This window comes from Calidris pugnax, unplaced genomic scaffold (assembly GCF_001431845.1).
Source record: "Calidris pugnax isolate Ruff unplaced genomic scaffold, ASM143184v1 scaffold188, whole genome shotgun sequence".
NCBI classification, from domain to species: Eukaryota; Metazoa; Chordata; class Aves; order Charadriiformes; family Scolopacidae; genus Calidris; species Calidris pugnax.
The window spans coordinates 15,787,367-15,810,623 of record NW_015091257.1 but is presented as its reverse complement, the minus strand read 5'-3'; the positions used below and the strand labels follow the sequence as shown (position 1 = coordinate 15,810,623).

Below are 23,257 nucleotides of genomic sequence, written 5' to 3'. Positions count from 1 at the left end.
TTTTAAAAACAGATTTAAGCACATTTACAATCAAACAATGAATTTATTTGCAGGATACATTTATCATACATAGAAAACAATACTTATTGTTTGGTTGATTAAATAGAGAAAAAAAAAAGCAAAACAACAGCACAATACATTATTCAAAGTGTTCCATATATTTGTTAGCTGACATTTTAAAAAAGAAGCTTTCTTTTTTTCCCTTTTTTTTTTTAAAAAAAAAAAAAAAAACAGGATCATGAACAATGCATAGTGGGAACAAAGGGTCTAGAAATCTAACATTCCACAGCTGTGAGTCAATGTGAAAAATAAGGCTATGTAGAGGAAAAAAAACCCACAGTGAATTTCAAAACAATACATATTCCATTGACAGACTTCAGATAAGATCATCTGAGCATATGAAATCTAAAAGCAAAGTTATGTAAAGAAAAAAGGAATTTAAAATATTAACAAACAACTTGTGAAAGAAGAAACTAGATTTTTCTAGTGACGGCTTGGAAATAGCCTCCAAACTTTCAAATTAGGATGAAGTGACGGTCAGTTACGCTATGAGGGTGCAAAAACCAACCCTCAAGATGAACACCTAGAGGTGAGAAATACCCATTCTACTAAATATGTTACAACTACCCATGCCACTTATTCAGCACATGGAATGACAAAGTGTTAAAAAAAACCAACACACCAAAAAGTTTGATCACCAGTCACTGAATGATTCAGTGAAGGACTGGAAAATATATCTGCGTGCTCTGAAATGTTAATTACAAGTTCTTTTCACGTTTCATGCTGATGTAAACGGAATGAATGGAATTGCAGTGTCATATCCTGCTCTTTGTTCCTGTCCTTTCACGCTGGGTGAGCAGTGTGAAGGTTTCATAAAGCTGCCATAAACTGAGGTTCTTCGCTGCCCTTAGTCGTTGCCGTCTGCTCTTCACATGATCGTAGTGGGCAAGTCCAAGGAACAAGAGAGAGCCATTTTCTGGCAGTCCCTAGTACAACGCTTCCCAAATGCTGCATTAATACAGGATATGTCCCCCAGATAACTCAGCCACGTTAAATAAGTAATCTATGTATAGTGTTACATGAAGTTCAGGATAAAAAAGGATATAAAATAACTGCTAACATTGGATCTTACCTGAGTTAGATTCCTTGTTTCCTTACTCACAAGGTTACAAGATCAAAGCTGAGGCAAGACTGGTTGTGGGAACTGCTCTGAATGCAGGTGTGGAGAATGCATATTTTACAAATAACTACTTATTTCTAGAGTTTAACGCACGTCATTTAAAAATAATTAAACACAGACTAGGCAACATAATTCTTTATAAACCTTCTTCATCTGTCATAAATTATATCCAGATCCAAATTCACATCTTTCAGACAGAAGCCATACAGAATTTATTTAAAAACTTAATTGCTACAGGTCACCCTTTGCCATCATGTAAAATGTGTAGGAAACCTATTAGAAAACGTGGATTGCTGGTGTTCTAAACCATCCTGACTGCCACAGAAAGCTCTGTCCTGAAAACATTATTTCTTCAGTATAATCTAGACAGTCTCTCTCACCCCAGTTATCATTCAGAACAGCAGAAATAGCAGCATTTAGAGAGTGATGGATTCTAAGGTTGGCTTCTTTTAGTTGCCCTGAAAAATCTGTGTTTACCAAGCTTGTAGCTGAGGCCTCACAGAAAGCAAGAAACACATTTTAAACATCAGCTGAGCAAAACTCATGCAGCTGTGGTTACATTACATCCATCACTTGTCTTCTGTTAATAAAGAAGAGTTAGATCAGTTAAGGGAGAAAAACATAGCTGCAATTTTAAAATCCAGACAAAGCCATGGAATTCATAGAGAGAAAGAAAAGGGAAAACAAGAGCCTTCATTGCAGAAAATGGAGGACTTCCGTTAAGTTATCCCTAAAAAAGCAGCAACACAGACTGTGGCTGTGTATGTACCTTGTTATATGCATGTATACATACACATATACACAAACCCAGAATCATCGTGACTGAAAAATATAACTGCCCATACAGTTGCTTGTCTTGTTCTAAATAAAAAGGATGAATTAAGAGATTTTCCACTGTGGGTCATAAATTTGGTATCTGCAAGTTTGTCTTTTTCTTGTGAAGTCTCTTTCATTTAACTTGTACAGAAGCAAGCTGCTTTTTTTTTCCTAAGTTAGCAAACGGCATGTAACTTCTCACATGCTAAGAAGTTACCCACTTTCACATTGTATCATGGATTATCAGGACATGCTATGGAATTATTGGCTGATATAGAAAAAATCTTATAAAAAACAACGCAGAACAATGGTTAGAATTACAGAATTCTTCTGGCAGTTTTCAAGTAAAAGCTACATATAACAGTTCCCAATGTTAGACATTACTTTTTCCATCTGATACAGATTTCAAATGCATAGTATATACATAAATAGTAGTATCCACCCAATCTTTTAAGAGTGTTCTGTTTTATACTCCACTTAATATGCCCTAAAATTATATTGATGGATTCTGTATTAAAGAATATGTTACATTCTGAGGGGGTAGTTAGAATGAGAAGTAGAAAGATTTCATTTTAAGGAAAGACTTCCTTTCAATTTTTACAAAACAGAAATAGAAGAAACATCGCAAATAGTCCAGAGTAAAATTCCAGCACACAATAAACGTTCTTGGTCCTTCTGTGTTCTCTCTTGCTAAATAAACAAACAAAACCCCAGCAAAACTCCTCCCAATAACTGTATCTATTGTACTAGCTTATGTTAGGATTATAGGAGAATGAAATGGATCCACTGAAGAACATTTTCTTCAGAGAGTGGTCCAACTTAACTACTATCTTTGTCCACAGGTAATCTAAGATGTGCTGGGTCATTATTCATACCCAGTTTGCTTGAAGTCTTTGATTCAAAGCACCTGTCCACACCTAAATTGGACTCTTATTCAGTAGAATTCCAGCACACAAAGAAATGGACCCACGAATTATTTTTAAACACTTTGAGTACTATTTCTCCTATAAAAGATAACCAGGGTCCTTACAGCATACTAGTATGTCTGTTCTGCTAAAATCATGACTGATGTCTTCTCCACCCTCTTTTTGATTATGAGGTCAAACACAGACTGAAGTTCTACTTAGTAGAACTGTGGATTTCAGTGACTGTGTGAAGTAAAATAAACTGGAATTAGTTTCCTTTGGTAAAACATCATGTTTTGGTAGCACATTAAATAAACAGGAACAACCTGCCAGCCTCATTATAACAGATGTAACTTGTATATGTTAAGTCAGAAACTTTGTTTTTGTAAATCTTTTGCCTACATCTCCAGGACAGGCACTATGCTAAAAGATTGTCCCAAGCAGCTGTAGTCAACATGAATATATAAAGTATCAAACTTGACATGTTTTTCACAGAATACTTATGAAATCACCATAGATGAATTTGTTGTTGCTTTAGATAATAAGACAGCACTGCAACTCTGGTACATAAATAGTATCAGCTTTGAAAAGTAAATATCCTGCCTTACTACATTGCATTAATACTCTTAAATGCAAGTGAGTGTTGCGCACTGTAGATAGGACAAGATGCAGGGAGACAGAGGAGAGTGGCACAGAGCCACTGAAAGGCAGAGCTCAGATTAGTGAGCAGCCACTTAGATGAGTGATTAGGCTTCTGGAGCACAGCTTCAAAGCCAGGCTTTGTGCAAGAACCAGGCTGCTCCCGTCCCTCCTGTCCACGGAGAGATGGCAGAGTGGCCCATCACAACTGCTGCCCTCAAACCTCTACACCTTTCCAGGAGTGATGAAGAGTTAAGACTTTCAGGGTGTCTCCAGAAGAAGAGGCAGCCTGCTGGCATTTTCTGATAGTTTGTTTTTCCTTTTTTGCACTCTGTGTGACTTTTAATAGTCCCCAAAGGGACCGACTCGCTCTGGATTGACCAGAGGATTTACTCTTTCTTACCGGGATCTGTGCCGACGTGCTGGAGTTGAAATGACTGAAATGAGAGGCACGGGCTGTCACCCCACAGAGGTGAACTTCAAGAGGCCCACCCAGCCCGTGACAGCACTGGGGAGGTAAGTAAACTAACACAACAACAAATAAACAAATGTGCTCTCTCCTTTCTGCTTGCATCTTCGTAAGACAAGAATATATCTTAACTAAGCGTGAAGGCTACTGTGCAAAAATAAAGTAACACATCAGTGGACAAACGCAAACATGATAGTTACGAATCCACACAGTAGCACCAGGAACTGGTGCTTTTAAAATTACCCAGGCTTTTACCTCTAGTGCCAAGAGAATCTATGTTGGCCGGCCTCGAATGCTTCAGTACTCCCTGCAGGCCCATACTGTGAGCTTAGCTTCCACTTTAGTGTCTGAGGGAAAGGCCATTTCTGTAAAGGAACTCTGAGCTGCAGCAGCTCCTATGGGACAGGAGTTGTAGGGCATTTTTCAAAAGATCCCTATCTCAAATACTTAGACTCCCAAACTAGAGCCATTTTTTTTTTTTTTTTTAAATACCAGTCTATATTGAGGCTAGCAGCTGAATGAACCTGACTGATATAAACCAGGCAATATATCACAGGAGGGTATGACAGTCAATATATAGTCCTATTAGGTACAAAATATTACAGACTTAAAGAGCTTCAAAGTATGTCAGGCATGCTTCAGTCAGCAAAACACCGGCTGTTCTTCCACTGTTCTTTTAAGAACAAGGATATGGTCTGTATTCATTTCAGAAAGCAAAGCCAAATGTTTAATTAGCTCAATTCACAATCATATTCTTCCTCTAAGAATTCTGATCCAAGACCTGCTTCAGTTAAACATCTTTGTTAGCTATCTTTGAACAGAACGAATCCTGGCAAAGGGAAACACCCCTTTGAAAGACAGAAACCCATCAGTGAGTTACTGTACATATTACATGCATAGCATCAGAAGACAGACACCATAAAAACAACAGGTTTCACTTTTAACTGTAAACAGGTGTAACACGTTCTATTTTCTGAGTAAAACAACACAAACATTACTTATCACTTGTATTGTGCACAACATACCTCAGCTCTCAGAAACTAAGTTTCAGTCATCTAGTGGCTATTGCTGACAAATATTGCCTTTAACAAATCTTCAGCTGTGTATGATAATATACAACTGAATGGGTAAGAAACACAGACATGTGGGCTTTGTTATCCTCCCACACGCCTCATTCTTAACAGACATTGGCACTTCTCATATACATCCTGAGGACAACATGCTTCCAGTCCATTTTGGCCAGTTGAAGGGAAATATACTAACCCACATGGCCTCTCTCTCCTCATTAACATATGGTAATAATTTTCTTAGCTTTTCACCATTTTGAGATCAGAGTTTAGGGCTTCTTAAGAGTCCATTTTGGTAGAACAACAGATTAAAAAAACAAAACCAAGACGTTCATGAGACTGAGAAATTATCAAAACCCACACAAGATTTTTGGACAATTACCCAAATTATAAAATAAAACCTAAGTGTTTTTGTTCTCCCACTTTACAAATGTTTGACGCCAAATAATTCCCTTGAGATCTAAATTAATGAAGTCTTAGGCTTTTTCATGTGAAACTTTACAATGTAATTTCTCCAAAATTAGTACAGTGCATAAAGAGTATATGCAATGGTTCCTACTTCTTTCTGTTAGTTCTCTCATGACCACAAGCGCAACGTTGTACATATTTAAATTAAAACAGCATCCACCAGTGATTGCTCTTTCAGTGTCATTTTAAGGGAATTACTTCAATCTGAGTACCGAACAAGTTTTAAAAGGCAATGGATTCATTATTTCTGTGTACTTTGAGAACTGATGAAAGAGTATCCAATGTTCTATCGTGCTGTCACCATCCAAAGTCCCAGTGCAACATTGGCAGCCAACAGTGCACTACCAGCAAGCAAAATTAAAAAGCCAACAAGTTCTCTGCTTTGTTTTTCTACAACCAGGGGGCTCAGAGTAGCTTCCAGAAATGAATTTAATATCCACTGACCATCCAAAGCGAAGCAGGGTACAGCATTGATAACTGCCAGTGCTCCTGACAGTGAAATTAGATACCTGGGTGACATTAATTAAGGTCCAGTAATAATATCCAATATAATTTAAAAAATATAAAATAATACAAAACATATTTTTTATTTCTAGTATGCTACCACTCTGTTTCATGGAAATTATGAGTTCAATGATTTTTACACCATAATGTACAAACTCAGAGAATTGCCTTTATAGATCCATTTTTTTAATGCAGTACTTAAACAACCTGCACTCTTCACAACTCAGATGAAAGCAGGAGACAGCAAAACCTCACTTAATGCTGCCCATCTTCCTCCCTTGCTTTGTGCGGTTTTGGAGCAAGGTTATAGCTCTGACACCATGCCTGAAGTAGGAAGGTATTCTAGACCTATGACCTAAGTATGAAATAATGATTGGGAATATTTTCCAAAAACACTACGTCTCCAGAATAAGTAAATGGCTAGAATATAATTGGAAATCTGGCCTCTCTCTCCTACTTATCTGTTAGCCAGAAAAGTTCAGTGGATTTCTGTATGTGCAGGTGCATGGAGAATGAGGCAAAGGTAGATAATTTTTATTGTTGGTAAAGGCTTGCTAACATTCATACCTACCTCCATCATACAATGGCTGGACAATAAGACATATGGCTCAGAGAGCAGCTGGGTCAGTGTGAACCTGGGTGTGTTCCCAGAAAAGGGAAGCTTATGTAGCATCTTCAGTTTTATGGACAAATCTGAACTATGCTGTTTAATTATTCTATAACCACACATAAACTTTACAGTTTCTAAGGCTAAGGGTTCTTAGATTAGCCATATTCAAGCCTAATAACCTTTATGTATATGTATACATATAATGCCCTTCATTAATAAGCATGTTTTACCTGAATTATAATCCTACTTTTTGAATAGGCTGTTTTCTTTTCTGTTGAAGGAAAAGAAAAACAACCCAAAAACCATACCCTGTTATTTAGTTCAGTATCATGACTCAAAAATTATAAAACTCTGACATAACAAAGCTAGCAATAACATCTCTTTTGTCCTGCTGTAAATTCAGGATTACTTTGACTTTCTCATTAGAGCTGTTAAGACTCACCCTCGAGAAAGAGTTAAAAAAGCACTGACCAAAAATATCATGCTAAGCACAATAAAGTGAGAGATCTCATTTTGAGCTTGGCGCATGGACAATAATCAATGCAGAGATGGGATAAAGATGTTAAAATGCTACAGAAATGTTTCAGAGCATCCTGTCTAAAACGATATCCAACTGAAATTTTGCTGGGTCACCAACTTCTAAACACTTCCCTTCTTGCCTTAAAAGAACAAGCAGACTTCAAAGGATACTTGCAAAACGTCTCTATCACCACAGGCACATCGATGCTTAGAAAGTTTTGTCGTGGTACAAAACTGCTGAGACTTACTGAAATGAAAATACAAAGATACACAACACATGAACAGTCATTCCATGATCATAACATTATGAATTTCACATTATAATTTTGCAGAAAAATAAGATCTGAAATGATATTTCTTCAAGAATGAATAACCAATCTAAATACAGCTGCGCTTGGTCTTTGTTTTTAAGAGTGAAGCCATTAAATCTTTCTTAAACATGGTCACTATCATAGTAAAGTCACTCCACAAAATGTAATTAGCATGATTTCAGTAAAAGTAGATCTAAGATATATATTTTCAGAGGCAACTGGACATCTGTAGTCATAAAGACCACATTGTGTAATTTAAGTCCTTTTCAAAGAAAAATATATAAAAAGAAATTATAGATACCAGACTTTTTCAGCATATGCAGGCCACATGTACACATTTACACTGTGGGTGCACATGTGTGGGTACTTCCTCTCAAGGCCAGAAAATTCTTTTCTCTCAGTACCTGAAGAAGATACCCCCATCCTCAGGGGGTATAGGAACGGGGCTGATAGGGAGCAGAGTTCTAGAGTCCCTCTGAGAAAGCAAAGGCTAGGAGATGATGTGTGGGTGCATTACACATCTTAACACGTTAGCCAGTACTTAAGTAGCTTTTTTTCCCGTTTTCTGATGATTCTAAGATGTAAGAGTGCAACTTAAAAACCTGGGAGGTGGGACACAGCATCCTTCATATAATCAGTGACCGGAAATTTTCAAGTGTCAAGTACCACACAACCTTGAAACACTTCTTTAGTACTGTAACTTCTTTGAAGGTGCACAAGAAGCCTCAGCTGACTGCATGTTAAATGTTTATGAGAGACTCCTCAAAGAAAACTGAGTTACCTTGAGACCTCTCAGAGTGCACTCTGTTAGGACAGGATGTTCCATCTGGGTTGTCTCATAAAAAGTCTTGATGCAGTCTTTTGAAGTAAAGAGCAGTCTCAGGGACCATTTGAAAGCCTTAGTTCTCTGACAGCTGGGAGACACCTTTCCTACCAGAATGCTCCACTCATAGCATAGTGAAGTCTTATCGCCAGAAGGAAGAGGTTTAGGTAAATTAAGGCAGAAATAGAAAACCACCTTAAGATAATAGTCACTCTGTCCCTAAAGAACAACTCTGGACATAAGTTGAGGACAGCCACAATGGCCTGAATTTTCCCTACCAACTTGGGAAAAAGTTATAGCCAGAAGAAATACCATATCCACAGAGGCAGGTGAAAGCAGGAGTTCAAATCCCACTCATACCCCTTGGGAAAGGAACAATTTAACCCACCCTTAGAGAAATTCTATAAACCACAGGCTAAGAGAACACTGGAAACCTCGGCACTTGTACATAACATACCAGAAGTGCTGCTAAGTATATCTTAGTTAAGAGTGAGATCAGATTTCTTCAGGTTCAATAAACAATTCAAGGACACCGGAACAAATATAAGAGGAAAGAAATTCCAAAGGTCCACTGGTCCACTCAGTCACATAAACACATTTTCTTCTTCTGTTTTCTTCTGTTCTTGATGAGTCAGGAGGGATAATTAGTACAACCAGAAAGCATTACCATGAGATGGAGAGATCTGGATAGCAAGGAGTCCCAGAGAAGGAATGGGTTTGATGTGGCAACAAGCAGAAAACTTTCCAATAGCAAAACTGCCACAGCTGTGCCAAGACAGTTGGAAAATCATGTTCTCTCTTACCTTAGCTTAAGAAAGATCTTTGATTTAGTGAACTGGGAGAAAATAAATAAGTCCGTTGGACTACTGAGTGAAGAACATTAACAGACAGAAATCAAATCTTGGACACCACCCAGCTTGGAAAGTCAGAGGCATCCAAGTCAAGTGATATCCAAAGCAAACAACTCATCAAGCTGAAGGCTGGTATCAGAACATCTGATCAGAGCTCTTGTTCATAAGCCAAAATAGTAAAATGGCTGAGGCACCCAATGTATTCAAAGGTTTCAAAAGACACGCTTCAATATAGTGTAATTTCAAAGCTTGACTGCCTCTTGACAAACACCTAATGGCCACTAAGAAGTCACCATCCTGAACTTGAAGTTGTGCCTACATTCAGAATGAACCACTAACGTCATTCCCTCTTTCTGACAACTGTCCCTGACAGCCAGTAGACATGGATCTAAACTCCAAACCTTGCTGCTGAAGCAATCTTCAAGACACAAAGAAACTCTTCAGGAAGTTGCTGGACTGAGCTCTAGACACTGTAATACGAGGCAATGAATTTAGTGGTTGTAATGGATCAAACCTAATGGAAGCAGGCAAATCTGTCCTTCGAGGAAAAAGCAAAGAATTACAGAAATTATGTTCTCCAGGCTTGTCTTCAAAAGACACTGCTGGGAAGAGATGAAAAGCAATGAGGCGGGGTGAGAGAAAACAGTCATTGTTTTCCCACTCTAATTAAACAATTCTTTGACCTGGAATTAATATTTCTTTTGTTGGCTAATGCTAGATAGTGTTGGCAAATATTGAGAAGAATGCACAACGCACACAATTTTAATTAGAAGTGATTTGGAGACTAGGTTTACCAAAAAACTTTTCAAAACCTCTTCATGGGGAAAAGGGCATATATGCTGTGGAGGAAAGAGACAGTATAGGATGAGATTTTTCTGTGTGGTCTCCAGAAGAACTATACCTGTAACCTGTTAAATATGGGTTTAAAGCAAAGAAGGATCATCCTCAGCAATAGGAGGAAACAACCATGGAAATACTGAGAAACTAGACTTTAACAGATAGACATCAATCAGGGATAATGACTATTGTTGCCCCAAAAACTCCCCAAATCTAGGAAGTGGGTTTGGTAAGTTCCATCTTCTTTTCATGAAGGAAATCTTGTAGTTTTTGATCCCTGATGTGCAATGAAGATTGAGAAACATTCAGGAGTACAATCTTCTCTCAAGCAGTGTGAATTCCAAATGTGAATGTTAGTCACCAAATTCTTCCCAACGAACAAGGGCCACAGAAGGAAGCCAAGATTTTGCAATACCAGAAACGACAGGAAGGAATAAAAAAACCGCACACAAAGTAAAGAAGAAAGACTGCAAAGTTGAATGGCAATAATGAAAGAGCCCTCCATTTCAACCTTACAACCTTACACATCATCTATCCAACATAGGGAGAGCCTCCAGAGCATAACTGGCCTGCAATAAGAAAAGCTAAAAGTCTTGGGAAATAGCACATGAATTAAACCTACAGTATGACTTCATATTGGTTGACACTAGATACTTTTTACAGAGAGAATGCTAAATAAAAGCATTAATCAATGTGTTCATCCTAAACAACATGCATTTCTAATCATTCCTTCCAGTTTAGTTTTGGCCAAATCTCCAGCACTGTAAATTCATTTAGGAGTAAGATTCTTTACAGGGTTTTTTATACTGAAAACAAGAGCAATATACAGAGTCGGAATAACAAAAAATATTTTTTTGCTAGAATATTTTACTTTCAGGAAATATAAGCATTTTATAGAAGTAGTCTGTATAGCCTTTTTCTTGTGAATATGGACATAAATTTTAAAAAATAGCTTCAAATGAAGGGTGAAATAATTACTGCTTCTCCATAAATCAGGACTATCATGACAACAATACAAGCCTAAATTGAAAATAATACATGCATAATCTTAGAATGTTATTCAAATGTTTCTTTAGTGACATTACTAGAGAAAGTAAGGCTATAGTACACACTAGTACAACTCCTATATCAGGTTGTGTGCTAAATGTGGCACTACTCTAAAAAGTAATGTTCCTGCAAGCAGAAAGATCACAGTAAAGAATAAGGCATTTCACTAAAAGGTATGCCTATTTCAAAAGTAGAAGAAATTATTTCCCTTTCTTAACTGTAAAAAAATGGTTACCACATTCTGATTGGTCACATTTGGAAAAAAAATCAAACCTGTTGGCCTCAAGTCAGTATTGTACAGTGCAAAGTTAAGTCTAAAATATTTACATGTTGTTTCATTGGAAAACATGGAACTCTACAATGATACAGTAGAATACCTGCTGCCCAAGCCAGGATCCTATAATTTTTAGCTCTTAGTTTTTCCGAGGGGAGAATAGTTTGCATTTGCAGCAAAGTTTGTAATAAAGTCAAGTTTTTAGCTTTCAAATTAGCACATTCAATGGGCAACTCTCTGGGTTCAGTATATCACTTAAGTATTATATTCCTGTAAATTTTATTTTCATGCAGTAACTTCTTAAACTAGAACTACCTCTTTAGATGCAATAACATTCTTTTCTGTCTTCTGAAAGACTGACAGGTTCTGATTGTTCTGCAGAATTACCGTTCAGTAGGAAGCACTGACTAAAACTCCATTGTTCCAACATATTGGGAAAGAGAACAATATCAATTGTTCTACAGTACCTACAATTTGTATTATTAGAGATGAAGAAAGGGAACTTAAAATAATTATCATGCTCTATTCTTAAAATTTGTTGCTGCATTTGGAATAGATGTCATCAAATACAGAATTGTGTATTGATATCACACAGGTGAACAACATTTTTCCTCCTAAATGGTAAAAGGGCAGAAATAACAAGTGAAGTGATCATATTTTGGGCTTAAATGAGGGTATACTGTAAACAAGTAGAAATAAAGAATGTGTCATGCATTATTAAAATTTGACCAGTACAGAAAGATAAAGACTAACAGATTAACTAAAAATGTGTTTATGCCAGAATGCTAATGGATTTACACTACCAGATTCCATTACTGTTTCTAAAGCTCTTTTGCACCTAATTCCAGCGGTTATTCAGAAAAGTACAATGGCTTGGCTGAGGAGGTACTTCAAGATGTCTGAAGTAGAATCACCCCCTGTGAGGTATAAGCCAACTTACAGACAAGTTTGTCACAGGAAGGGACAGCAGTTTAACACTTCCTAATTTTTGAGGCCATCCAAAGCTAATTTTCAGCATGCCACTCAAGCTACTAAGTAAGAATGTAGATGAATTTGTTCATTCTTTCCATACTTGCTGCAAGAGTAGAATTACTTTTTACTTGTATATTTGGCTGAAGCATATAAGCTTGCCTAAAGGAGAGCCATAGTCCATTTCAAAGTAAGGAACTAAGCTGTTGCATGTTATTTGTTTTAGGGCACTCAAATAAAAAAAAGTCAGGAAAAAACTATGTTGTAATTGTGCTTGTGGCTCAGCAGTCATGGGAATCTGTCATAGATACTTGGATATTAGGTATGATTTAAGCAGTCATGCTACTATTCCAGGCAAGGTGTTAGAGCCAAGATGCCCTAGAGATTTTATGATAGCATTTTGAGAAGTTTATGTGTTAGTAAAATGCAGGTGCCTGGTTCCCATGACTAACCTGAGTGAGATCTGTTATAGAAATAGCCCTTTAATACTTTTCTGAAAAAACCAACTATCTCATATCACATATGGTTTCTATTACCTTTGTAACTCATTGCACTGTGCACATTTCATTTTAGGCCTGAGCAGTCCATGTCTCTCCACTGGCTGTAACAAGAAATGGATTCTGCATTAAACAAGTTAACTGACAAGCACTCCAAGACCTCGTTCAAGCAGCCAGGCAAAGTAAGCCATATTAGGAATCTTTTTTTGTTAAACTGTTTTAATAAATAATACCAACCTGTGTACTGAAGATGCATGGGGTGTCCTACATACAGCATGTCAATATGAGGTGGATGTTTTACCCTGATTAGTCTTGTTTGGTTCTCTAAAGAAGGAGTCACACAAAAGCTTGGAACAGAGTCCTTCTGGCAGTCCATGTTGGTTCGACAAACTTTGCTGGCCTCAATAACTTTTCGTGCTGGCAGACAGGCATACTGCAAAGGGCATTTAAAATTATTATAAAATGTAAAGGTATTTCCCCACAGATCAGAAAAAAAGGTACTATATATTCCTTTTTAAAGCAAAGGAAGTGCTTCACTGATATACTACCAGCCCACGAACAGCTGAAATCTGATGTACTGGGGTTTTTTTTTTTGTCAAATCCTGCAGAACCTCTAGCTAATATATATTCAACGTGTCATTGCATTTTGGTGGAATGTGGAAGACACAAGTGTGCACATGTACCAAATTAAAAGCTATTTTTAAAAAGGTACACACATGAACAAAAGAAATCAAGGCATCTAAACATAAGTCAGTGATTTCTAATGAACAGAGCCTGCATCAACATATTAGTACTGACTTACCTGTTTATGTTTAGTTAGAATGTTTAGTCTTCATTACCTAAAACCTCATTTGACTGAACAAAACTATGTTCAGCAAACAAACCAAAAAACCTACTGGCTGTGTGATCACTGAGAAACCATTCTCAACTAAGATAACACAGGACTTAATGCAGTGCTGTGTCCCAAGTCCTACCTATAACACTCTTTCACTCAGCAGTCTGAAATACTAGATCTTTCTTGCTCCCCGCAGGCCAAAAAGAGTACAGCAGAATGCAACAGGAAATTGTTTTTCCCCTTCGTGTCTCTCGTAAAAGCTCAGTGATGATTTTCATTTTGTTCTTAAATACAAGCAAGGAAAGTTCTTCATCTACCGTTTGCCTTCGGAAGACAAAAGCCCCTAGAAAAGGGATTTTCTTGCTTCTTAGCCTGATAGTTACAGTCCCCGTAGATGCATGACTGTCAGACATTCTCCATTAAACTCAATGCAAGCTCTTTCAATTCTAATGAGGGGGAGAGGACACACTTTCAAATAGTGCTGCACAGCACTGCAAGGACTATTTAAAATAATTGTTCAGAAACTCACAGCCAATCTAAGGACACTTGAAGGTCACAGGCTTATGAATGCTTTTATTTCTTCTCTGTTCCTAAGTAGCAGCTATGAGCTTAAGAATGTCAAAGCTCAGTGGGGTAGTGATTTATCAAATCTTGCAGAACTCCAGGATGTTACCAGCCACTGTCATCTTTCAAATGAACTGCTGGTCTGTGTTCAATTCTTAGTGGCTAAATACCACAAAATCACCCTGGAGTGGGAAGTTTACCATCACAGAAACTGTAAACATAGCAGATGTAAGAAAAGAATTATTTCCAGTTCTTTAGGTATTTGACACTAGAGGTCAGAACAATAACAAACTGGTATGTGTAGAAAAGTTAACACAGTTGGTACTTGTGCTCTTTTTCTTGTAAAGAGAACTGTTAGAAGTATTCCATATGGAATATGGATCCAATATGGATCACCCATTTTAACAAACATTTCCATATCTTGAAGAGAATAAGTCAAAAACCTACTGAGAAACTTCACATTTCCAGATGTTACAAGAAAATCAACATAGTAAAAAAGGAATCAAAGAGAGGCCCTGATTTTGAGAAACTGGGCGATCTCTAGGACCTTCTCTTGCACATTTTTAGTTTAACCTGTGAGCAGCACTGCTGGCTTCAGACAAAATAACTGAACAGATGATAGTGTAGTGCTGTGTTTTGCCTGTAGTGCTCAGTACCTTTAAAGACTGAAGCACCAAAATAAACACTTTCACCTTGTTCTCAAAAGCTGTTTTTTCTTGCTAATATGTGACCCAGTGGTGAAAATGGGGGAGATGTCTCTGCCTAAAGGAATGAGGGGTATAAGATCTTTTCTGGTTCTTCCAGAGACTCCCTGATTAATCATGGGAAAAACCATAAGTAATATTTTGGGTTTTTTAGCTGTAAATAGGGAGAACAACATTCACATAACCTTTATTACAAACTGTAGGTGTTCTTAAGCACTTGAATATGCTGCATAATTGGTGGTAAATATTACTAATTTAATTTAAATAATTTCAGATTTACCAAACAGAATTAGCAGTTTAAGTAACTTACCAGGTGGCTGTCCAATTTATTGCTATATGAAAAGCAAATATCTGTGAGGCTGTTGTTACTGCAACACTCAACTGTGCCATCCAGTCTTCTGTAGACTAAAGAACACAGGCATAGAACAAATAATCAATATTATAGTAACTTCCTGAAAAGCAATTAGTCTCTGAATAAAGTCAAATCATTCTGCAGCCTTCAGGAATTATAGTCATTCACAGAGCCTAGCTGTAGTTCAGTCACAACTGAAAATAAGCTTCACTGCTTATATGTGCAAACATCACCTGATTTCCATCATGTCACATACTGATTTTTTCATCTTACTAAATCTCCTTGAGATACTGGGGGTCTACCACTGCAATGTTCTGAGCATTGCAAGTAACAAAATACTTTTATCCATTGCCCCCAGCTTGCGTTAAGGTTTGGCATAGAAAATTGTTACCTGCTACTGTACTTGTTTCACTGGCTGGCTATAGAAATGACCAACACTCAAAATGTCCTCTTAAATATGTGAAAGTCTTTGCAAGTATTCAGGTTTTGAAAGCTTTCCAAGCCTTGAAGGCTGTAGCGGTGAATAAATGATATTTTAAACTGTGATTTAACTAGTCTGGTACAGAATCTTTGTACAGATGTTCTTTAAGTGAATTAAACCTAACTTACTCTGCAACAACAGCTTTAAAAAAATGCAAAAGAATAGTCACTATAAGAATCTGTGTCACAGCAACACTGCAGTACCTTCCTTAGGGAGATCAAGCCTGCAATACTCGTTGCTGATTTATCACTGCATAACCTGTAGTCCACTAACATGGAGCTTTATACCTGGGGCTTACAGGTGCAAGCACTGTACCGTAAAATCATTTTTTCAAGTACCCTGAGGCTAAGCTATCACATATAGTTTTGAATAGTGAACGACCATGAAATTAGTTTCCTTATAAACTACATTGAAAATACTTTTTTTTTTTTTAATTTCAAGAAGGTCCTTGGGGCACTGTTTTCTGTCTGACTTCATACTCAAATAGTTTACTCTCCATTTGTTTTATGGTCAAGTAGATAGGGTCCATTTGCTAGATGCATTTTTATTGATATTCTGTATTTATGTCAAGTTGTGAACTGTCAAGATTTTGACAAATGACAGCTGCTAGAGAGCAAACAGAGTTCATTTAATTTCAGAGGAATATTTCTCACTGCTGGAGGCTTATGGCTCTGAAAATGCAGACAGACTGGTCTGATTAGAATGCAGCAGTGGGACAATGGGCTGCTAACACAATACAGTGACCAAGCTTGCAAGCACTATTAAGTCTCTGGTATTAAGTCTCTAGTATTTCAATCTAAATAGGACTGGTTCAGTTGCAGAATACGCAGTTTTATTATCGATGGCTCTGTTCAGAGAACAGCAGAATCTAAGCATATATAACTACATTATCTAAGAATTGATTCTTACTTGCCATCCCTGCGCAGCTGAAAGCTTGGGCCAAAGTCACCTTCCTCTTCAGAGGGATAATCCAAACTGTTAGGTCTCTAAAAGCATGATCTTACCCATACTCTTCTAATTTCCAGTTTAAATATTTATCTTAGGTCCAGCTGTAAGATTACTTTCCTTACACACTAAAAAATAAATAGATTACCTTTTCAGTCTCACAAGAGAACGATAATGCATCAAGAAACATGGGAAGTCAAGCTGCCTGACCTCCTGGTAGCTTCCAGTATGATGGTAAAATGCAGTGACAATTTTAAAGCTCTGAATAGCATCCTACAGGTTTTGCTCAGTGGCAGCCGCTTACCTTTGGAATTCAGTTTCCATGGATGCTTGCATGAAACAAACTCTAGAGAGCTTTAGGGCATGTGACAAGACATTCAGCCAATTTAACTTGACTGTTCTTTTTTGTTCTACTTAATTTTTGTTTATTGTTCTAGTTTAGTTCAGTTCATATTTTTGTGTTTCTCAGGGATAAGCTGTTACAGCAACAAGCGCTCTAATGTATAAATGAAAACAGAAGGAAATGGACTGACTTCTAGAAGCAATATGTGCAATTCTGACAAAACTTAGTTTCTGAGTAATGACACTGTGAGGCTGAAGAAGCAAATGAAACATAAAACCCATATAGCGAGACACATCAGAAGTGGCCATAATAATGCACATCATTGAGTTCAGCCATACAATTTGTAACGTCACGCTGATCAAAGCAGTGAGGTGATGTGTGGAATTTACAACTGCAGAAGACCAGTGAGTTGATCCATATAACTGAACTAAAAATAGAGGAGATAATTGTATTACTGCTACTAACCATGCTATGCAATATCCTGAGGAGGCAAATTTCATTACTCAGATCATACAGGATATTTGTATAGGACTACAGAAGAATTTTGCTGGTCTTCCAATCTTCTATCTACCTCTTCCTTACTTTCAGATTTCACAAAAATGAATGGCATATTGGTCACTGCTTAAGACAGGAGAGCAGGCTTGACCTATGAGAACTCTGACCCCACCAACAAATCCTAAATCCAAAATAGCCTTTAAGACATGATAAAATTAAAATATAAAATAATGAAGAGATCACTGAAAGCCATACCTCTAGCTGGAAAGCTTAATTGCTGTAGGGTGGCTGCACTTATACAGTAGCCGACCTGTGACTTCTCTGAAATGTCTTCCAGACAGGAATTCCAGTCTTCCACACTATAGACTGGGCAGTCTTGTAGGTTAGTGACAAGGTCTCCCACAAAAAGACCTCTTGGTCCATTGGCAGGAGAATCCTGAGAAGAAACAGTGAAGTCACTCATGTTGTTATAGTTAAAACTACATGGATTTGTTTACAGTTCTGCTGAACAGCCATGAAATCTTTAGGTTAAGACACTTTCCAGAGAAACAGAAAATCTCAGGCTCCACTGGAACTGATTATTTCAACTTATGATAGAGCATTACAAAACCAACATCCTCTACAAATAACAACTTATTTAGTGCAAAGAAAAAGAAAAGAAAAAGGCAAGTCTTGAAGTGCTCCAGGGAACGTCTTCAAATTTGAGTGCTTATTTTCATACAAATTAATGTGTTGTGGGTTTTCCTACCATTTTAAGTTCAAGAAGCTAAAATTCATACCCTGAATCTTTCAACATAGCAGGGTGTACCTATACTTTTGAAGGTATGAAGCATAATAAATGTCACTTTCCTCCTGAGTTATATCAGTTCACTTTTAGATCCAAGAAAGACTGAATCCTTACAGCTCCTTTCAGCTCTACAACTGTGCTGTATTTGATTAAGTCAGAAAAAAACCCCAGTCCTTTCCAGAAACTCAGCAGTCTATCTCTACTTTGCTTCCAGCTGACCAAACAAGCAAGGAAATGGGCTCAAAATAATCTTTAACATTAAAACCAGATAGCAATAACTAGAATGATAATGCAGTTTCCAGTAGATTTACTTGGTGCCAATATTGAAAAGAAGTTAAAAAAACCAGCAGAAATAAGCCTGCAAACTCGTCTCAAATATCTAAATAGTTTTGTAGTACACTGATTAGTCTGTAATTATTCATGCCTTGTTCCCACATTTACTAATACTAAAAACCATAAGACTGAGAAGGAAACTTTAAGCAGACAAAAAGTGCAATATATTAGGTTCTGTAGAGTGCTGCACTGACTAAATTTGATTGTGATAATAAGAGACACAGGTACATTTCAGATTATGAAGCATATAATACGAAAACAGTAAAGATCTTTTCTTACCTCTGCGACCTCAGTGACAAGTGCCCCAACACCCGTGTAATAGAAAGGGAAAAGAATGGCTGGTAGCAGTAACAGAACAATGAAACTTGCAACACCAAGAACAAAATTATGCCACACTCCTAAAAAGAAGGAAAAAAAAATATCATGTTTCTAACTAAACACTAACAACAAAAAGGTGTTTTTGAAATGCAAGATCCTCCAGTTGCCTTTTAATTAACTTCTATGAAATAATTAGTTGAAGAATAGACAAAAAGTTAATTTGTGAACACAGATACAAAGGAAGAATATGTATATTGCTTTACAAACTTAAGTTTCTATGATGTCACTTCGTAGGGGGAGTTTTAGAGAAGCCTCTGAGCCCCTGAGAATTATGCTACCAAAAAGGACAGGGAAGTGGTAAGTCCATTTTTAAGGTGTCATTCTACTATATTGATAGTTCATCATGTAACAGTACTTTTTGAAGAATGTAGTGGGCAGAGTACCAAATAAAAACAGTGGGTTTTTTTTCCAAAGAAAAAATGTGCTTCTGAATCAATTATTATACTACAGTTTCTATCTATAAAATTGTCACCAAACATAAATATTAAAAAATGAGTGGACTGAAATGTATTGCATGTCACCTTCTACAAACAATAAACTGCTGAAAATAAGAATCTTAATAAATGGACTTATATGTGAATAAATACCGTTTGTCCTAGTCAGCAAGATGTTTGAAATATAGTTGCAGTTCAGCATTTTTCATGGTTACCTCCATTGTATCAATGAAAATAATTACATGTATATGTGCCAAACAGGTTTAGAAAATTATTTCAAAAAAGGCTTCTTTTACAAGAAAATCTGGACCTAAAACGCCATCAAGAAACTAAGCTGGTCAATCAGCATTTCCCAACATGTTATTTTGGGCAACATACTTGCAACTGCCATCTTTATAGTATGCTGTTCTCCATAGGAAGATAAGACGCACTTGGCTTCCCTCAATATCCAGTACTATACAAATTTACTCATTTTATTTGCGTTCTTGGACAAAACATTTTGTATGACCGATGCAGGAAAACTTTTCACTGTTGAAGACTCCTTATTTCCTTACAGTGCTTCATCTTGTTAAGAGGGGTTTGATTGGATTCTATATTTACAGTGCAGTTACAGGACAGGAACTGAAGTAAATATATCTAAAAACATATTAAAACTTATCTCTCTTGTACCAGAATCATAACATATGGCAGACTCTTATTTCCTGGCTATCTCTACATTTCACCTGGTCTTCTTTTACATTTCTAATGCTATAGAAATGAGAAATAATTTTAGAGTACTTTAACTAAGGGTTTATTGCCATTTCCACTAATAGATGCTTCTTAAAGTGATTTTTCTTTCTATAGTTTTTAATCATATCTCATTAAAATGCAATCAGATAAATGAAACGTTTCAACATTCAGTTCTCTTTATCTCACACATATATATGCATACTGACATGCACACAAGTGTAACAAACTCAAAAGTATTAAGTATTTTAACTTTATTGTATTAATCTTTAAAAAAATTTTTTTTCAGCTTAACAGGATAAAAACTAAGACAGAAACAAAATTCCTTTGTAACAGTGTGGCTGCTAGAAAGACTACACTGAAAAAACATCTTAAAATAATAAAAAAAAGAGGTGATGGAACTGCTAGAGGGTGACAAGGAAACAGCTAAGAAAACATGGGCCTTAATAACATATTCTACACAGTTTGCTGTGTGGAATACAGCAGAAAAATCTAAAATAGAAAGGCTTCAAATTCATCCCAGGTGATCCGTAGGAAAATAAACAGGCTCAAAATGAGAATACCTGTAGAGGCACACTGCTGAGTATACCAATTTCGTTTTGCTGTAACAGCCTCATCCTTGGATACCTAATTCCTCATATTTAAAAAGACACACTTTACACAACCTTTAAAATACCTTAAAATAATGTTTTTAAAATGTTTAACTACTTTTTCTGTTAAAGGCAAGACATATTAAAAACTATGTCAAAAAATAATACAAATATTTGAACTAATTATAAGAAAGTGCTGCACAGAAGCACTTTTCATCTACCAGGCATGGAATTAATGCTAAAAATATCTCAAGTCTTTCAAGAACGCACATTCACTATTCTTGAACTCACGATGCCATCTGCTGTACAACAGCTATACTCTGTAATCTCCAGGTTATAGGTGGACTACAAAAAGGAATATTCAGTGTTGTTCTCCACTCTAGCTCTTTTACTTGGCTGCCACACAAAAATCTGAAAGCATGTTTCTGTAAACTCAGGTCTTCAGAATACTGAGAACAGGTTCATTCAGCTGCTCTGACAATTAAGAAAAACTGAGCCAAGTTTACTGAATATCACACTTTACCATTATCAAACATCCTAGTTCTGAAAGGAGTCTATGATTACCTGTAAAAAAAGGCACATATTTCTTATACCTAACTGATAACAAGACATTGATACTAACCAGTCTTGTAACATGCTTGTTCCTACCTTGTATTCCCCTATTTCAGGTTTCCCAAGAAACCTGAAAAATTAATAGAGGTGTTTGCTTGTCATCAAGAACATGCAAGCAATTATTTTCTATTACAGCTTATAATCTTATTTTCCTAAATGGTTTCTCAGTAATGTATGTAAGCAACCCATTTTGAAAATTAGTATGTCTTCTCTTTTGCTTCTGTTTACAGTAGCTGGAAATGGAAATTGATTATTATGAGAAACAGGACCTCGTAAGTTAGCCTATTGCAGTGAATGATTTTGGCTCATTCGGGTATTTGGAATATAGATATATTTACTTACCTAACATTTATCGGCGTTTGCCTGATTTATGAAAGCTTGAAAATATACTTTGCTAAAGGCTTCTGTATGCCCAGCCTAAAATTCTCTTCATAAAGTTTTAGTTACAATATTCAAGAAACAATGTTTGTACCTAAACATTACCACAGGCTGGCTGCTATCCTACTGCCCCCTGCAATAGAAAGTCATCAGTATAAACTACTAAACCAAGACATTAACTTTTCTAACTTTATTTCAGCAATTTGGGAGCCACCTTCGTCTCTAGAAATCAGTAATACAAGTGGTTCAAGTAGCAGTCCCAGTCTAACTTTCCACAGCAACAGAGCTCTATTTCCCAGTAGCCAGAGACTTCAAAAAACATCAAATCAAAAACATTTGGAGGTTATTTGGAGCCATAAGCTGCAATTCTCTTTGGACGTTTTGTGTTTTAGCCTTTATTCCCTCCTGATGGCAACAGCAAAACACAGTGAGCTGCATAATAACTTAACTCACATGTCACTGAAAACTACTCACAATACTACAAAAAATCATATAATAGATGACTCCTGTGGCAGAAAACGATAGTGAATTGCTCAAGGGTTTTCACCTGTGACAGCAAGTCTTGTTCTCATACCACCAGTCTTCCGGCTGAGCCTTTTCCAGCTTGTGAGCTCCAAGGATTTGCCACTTGGGCCATACAATATGCAAAAAAACCCCAAACCCCAACAAGAACAAAGGTACTTCTGCACTTGAGCTGGTGTAAGAGCTTTTTCTAATGAGAGAGGAAGGTCAGAAAACACATTTTTTTTCCTCAACCACACAACCAGAATTTATTAGGCACAACTATTCTCAATCAGACCTAGGATATAATAACATTTTTCATGACAGGAAACTGGTACTCATTTAGACTCCTAGAAACTGTCATCTCTTCTCCAGAAAACAGCACACTACGGACAGGAATGATCAAATGATTTCCTGAAATCAATTTAGGTTCTGAACAGAAGAATCACTTTTAGGTAAAGAGAAGTTTTTGTACTTCTTCATTTTAAACCTTCAATCCTCCATCAGGGATTCACAAATGATGCCTGTAGAATAAGTAACTGTGCTAAGTAAAGATTTAATAAAAAAAGCACAAACTATTACCTGCACAAAATATCCTTAATTGCTGGACTGGAGATATAAGTTGCAAGTGGGTTGTGAAGAGGTCAACAAATGCTCCAGGATAGACAATGAAGATAAAAATCCCAAATCCATTAAATCGTACTTGTTCTCTTAAAAAGAAGAAAAATGAAGTGGTGTTACTGCAAACAAACAAATGACAAACTGAAAGATTCTACATAGCACGCATATTTTTGACAACAAGAATAACTAAAATTATAATTATAAAATGAACTTATTTTTATAGTATGAATAATTGAAAGATAATGAAACTAAAGCATGCTTTCTGCAGTAGATATCACTTTTAAGCAAAAAAGCTTGGTAAGAAATAAGGATAAGTTCATCTTTTTTTCTGCTTCCTGGTAACATTAACACATAAAATACTTCTAAAAAAAGACCTACTTCCAAGTTAATGC

General features: G+C 36.6%; 1 protein-coding gene across 3 annotated transcripts in view; it reads right to left on the bottom strand.

Annotated features, from left to right (window-relative positions):
* Positions 1 to 218: 218 nt before the first annotated feature.
* MBTPS2 (membrane bound transcription factor peptidase, site 2) overlaps positions 219 to 23,257 on the bottom strand; it is a 35,161-nt gene continuing 12,122 nt past the window's right edge. For 2 of the 3 annotated variants that reach the window (XM_014960430.1, XM_014960431.1), the window contains exons 5-11: positions 22,827 to 22,954; positions 18,905 to 19,023; positions 17,761 to 17,941; positions 15,200 to 15,294; positions 13,024 to 13,219; positions 7,349 to 7,424; positions 219 to 6,053 (exon numbers count right to left, since the gene is read on the bottom strand). In XM_014960430.1, coding sequence (XP_014815916.1) covers positions 5,831 to 6,053; positions 7,349 to 7,424; positions 13,024 to 13,219; positions 15,200 to 15,294; positions 17,761 to 17,941; positions 18,905 to 19,023; positions 22,827 to 22,954 — 1,018 coding nt within the window. In that variant the 3' untranslated portion in view covers positions 219 to 5,830. Of the gene's footprint in view, positions 6,054 to 7,348; positions 7,425 to 12,825; positions 12,891 to 13,023; positions 13,220 to 15,199; positions 15,295 to 17,760; positions 17,942 to 18,904; positions 19,024 to 22,826; positions 22,955 to 23,257 lie in introns of all 3 variants that reach the window. The other variant, XR_001413985.1, reaches the window with a different exon arrangement.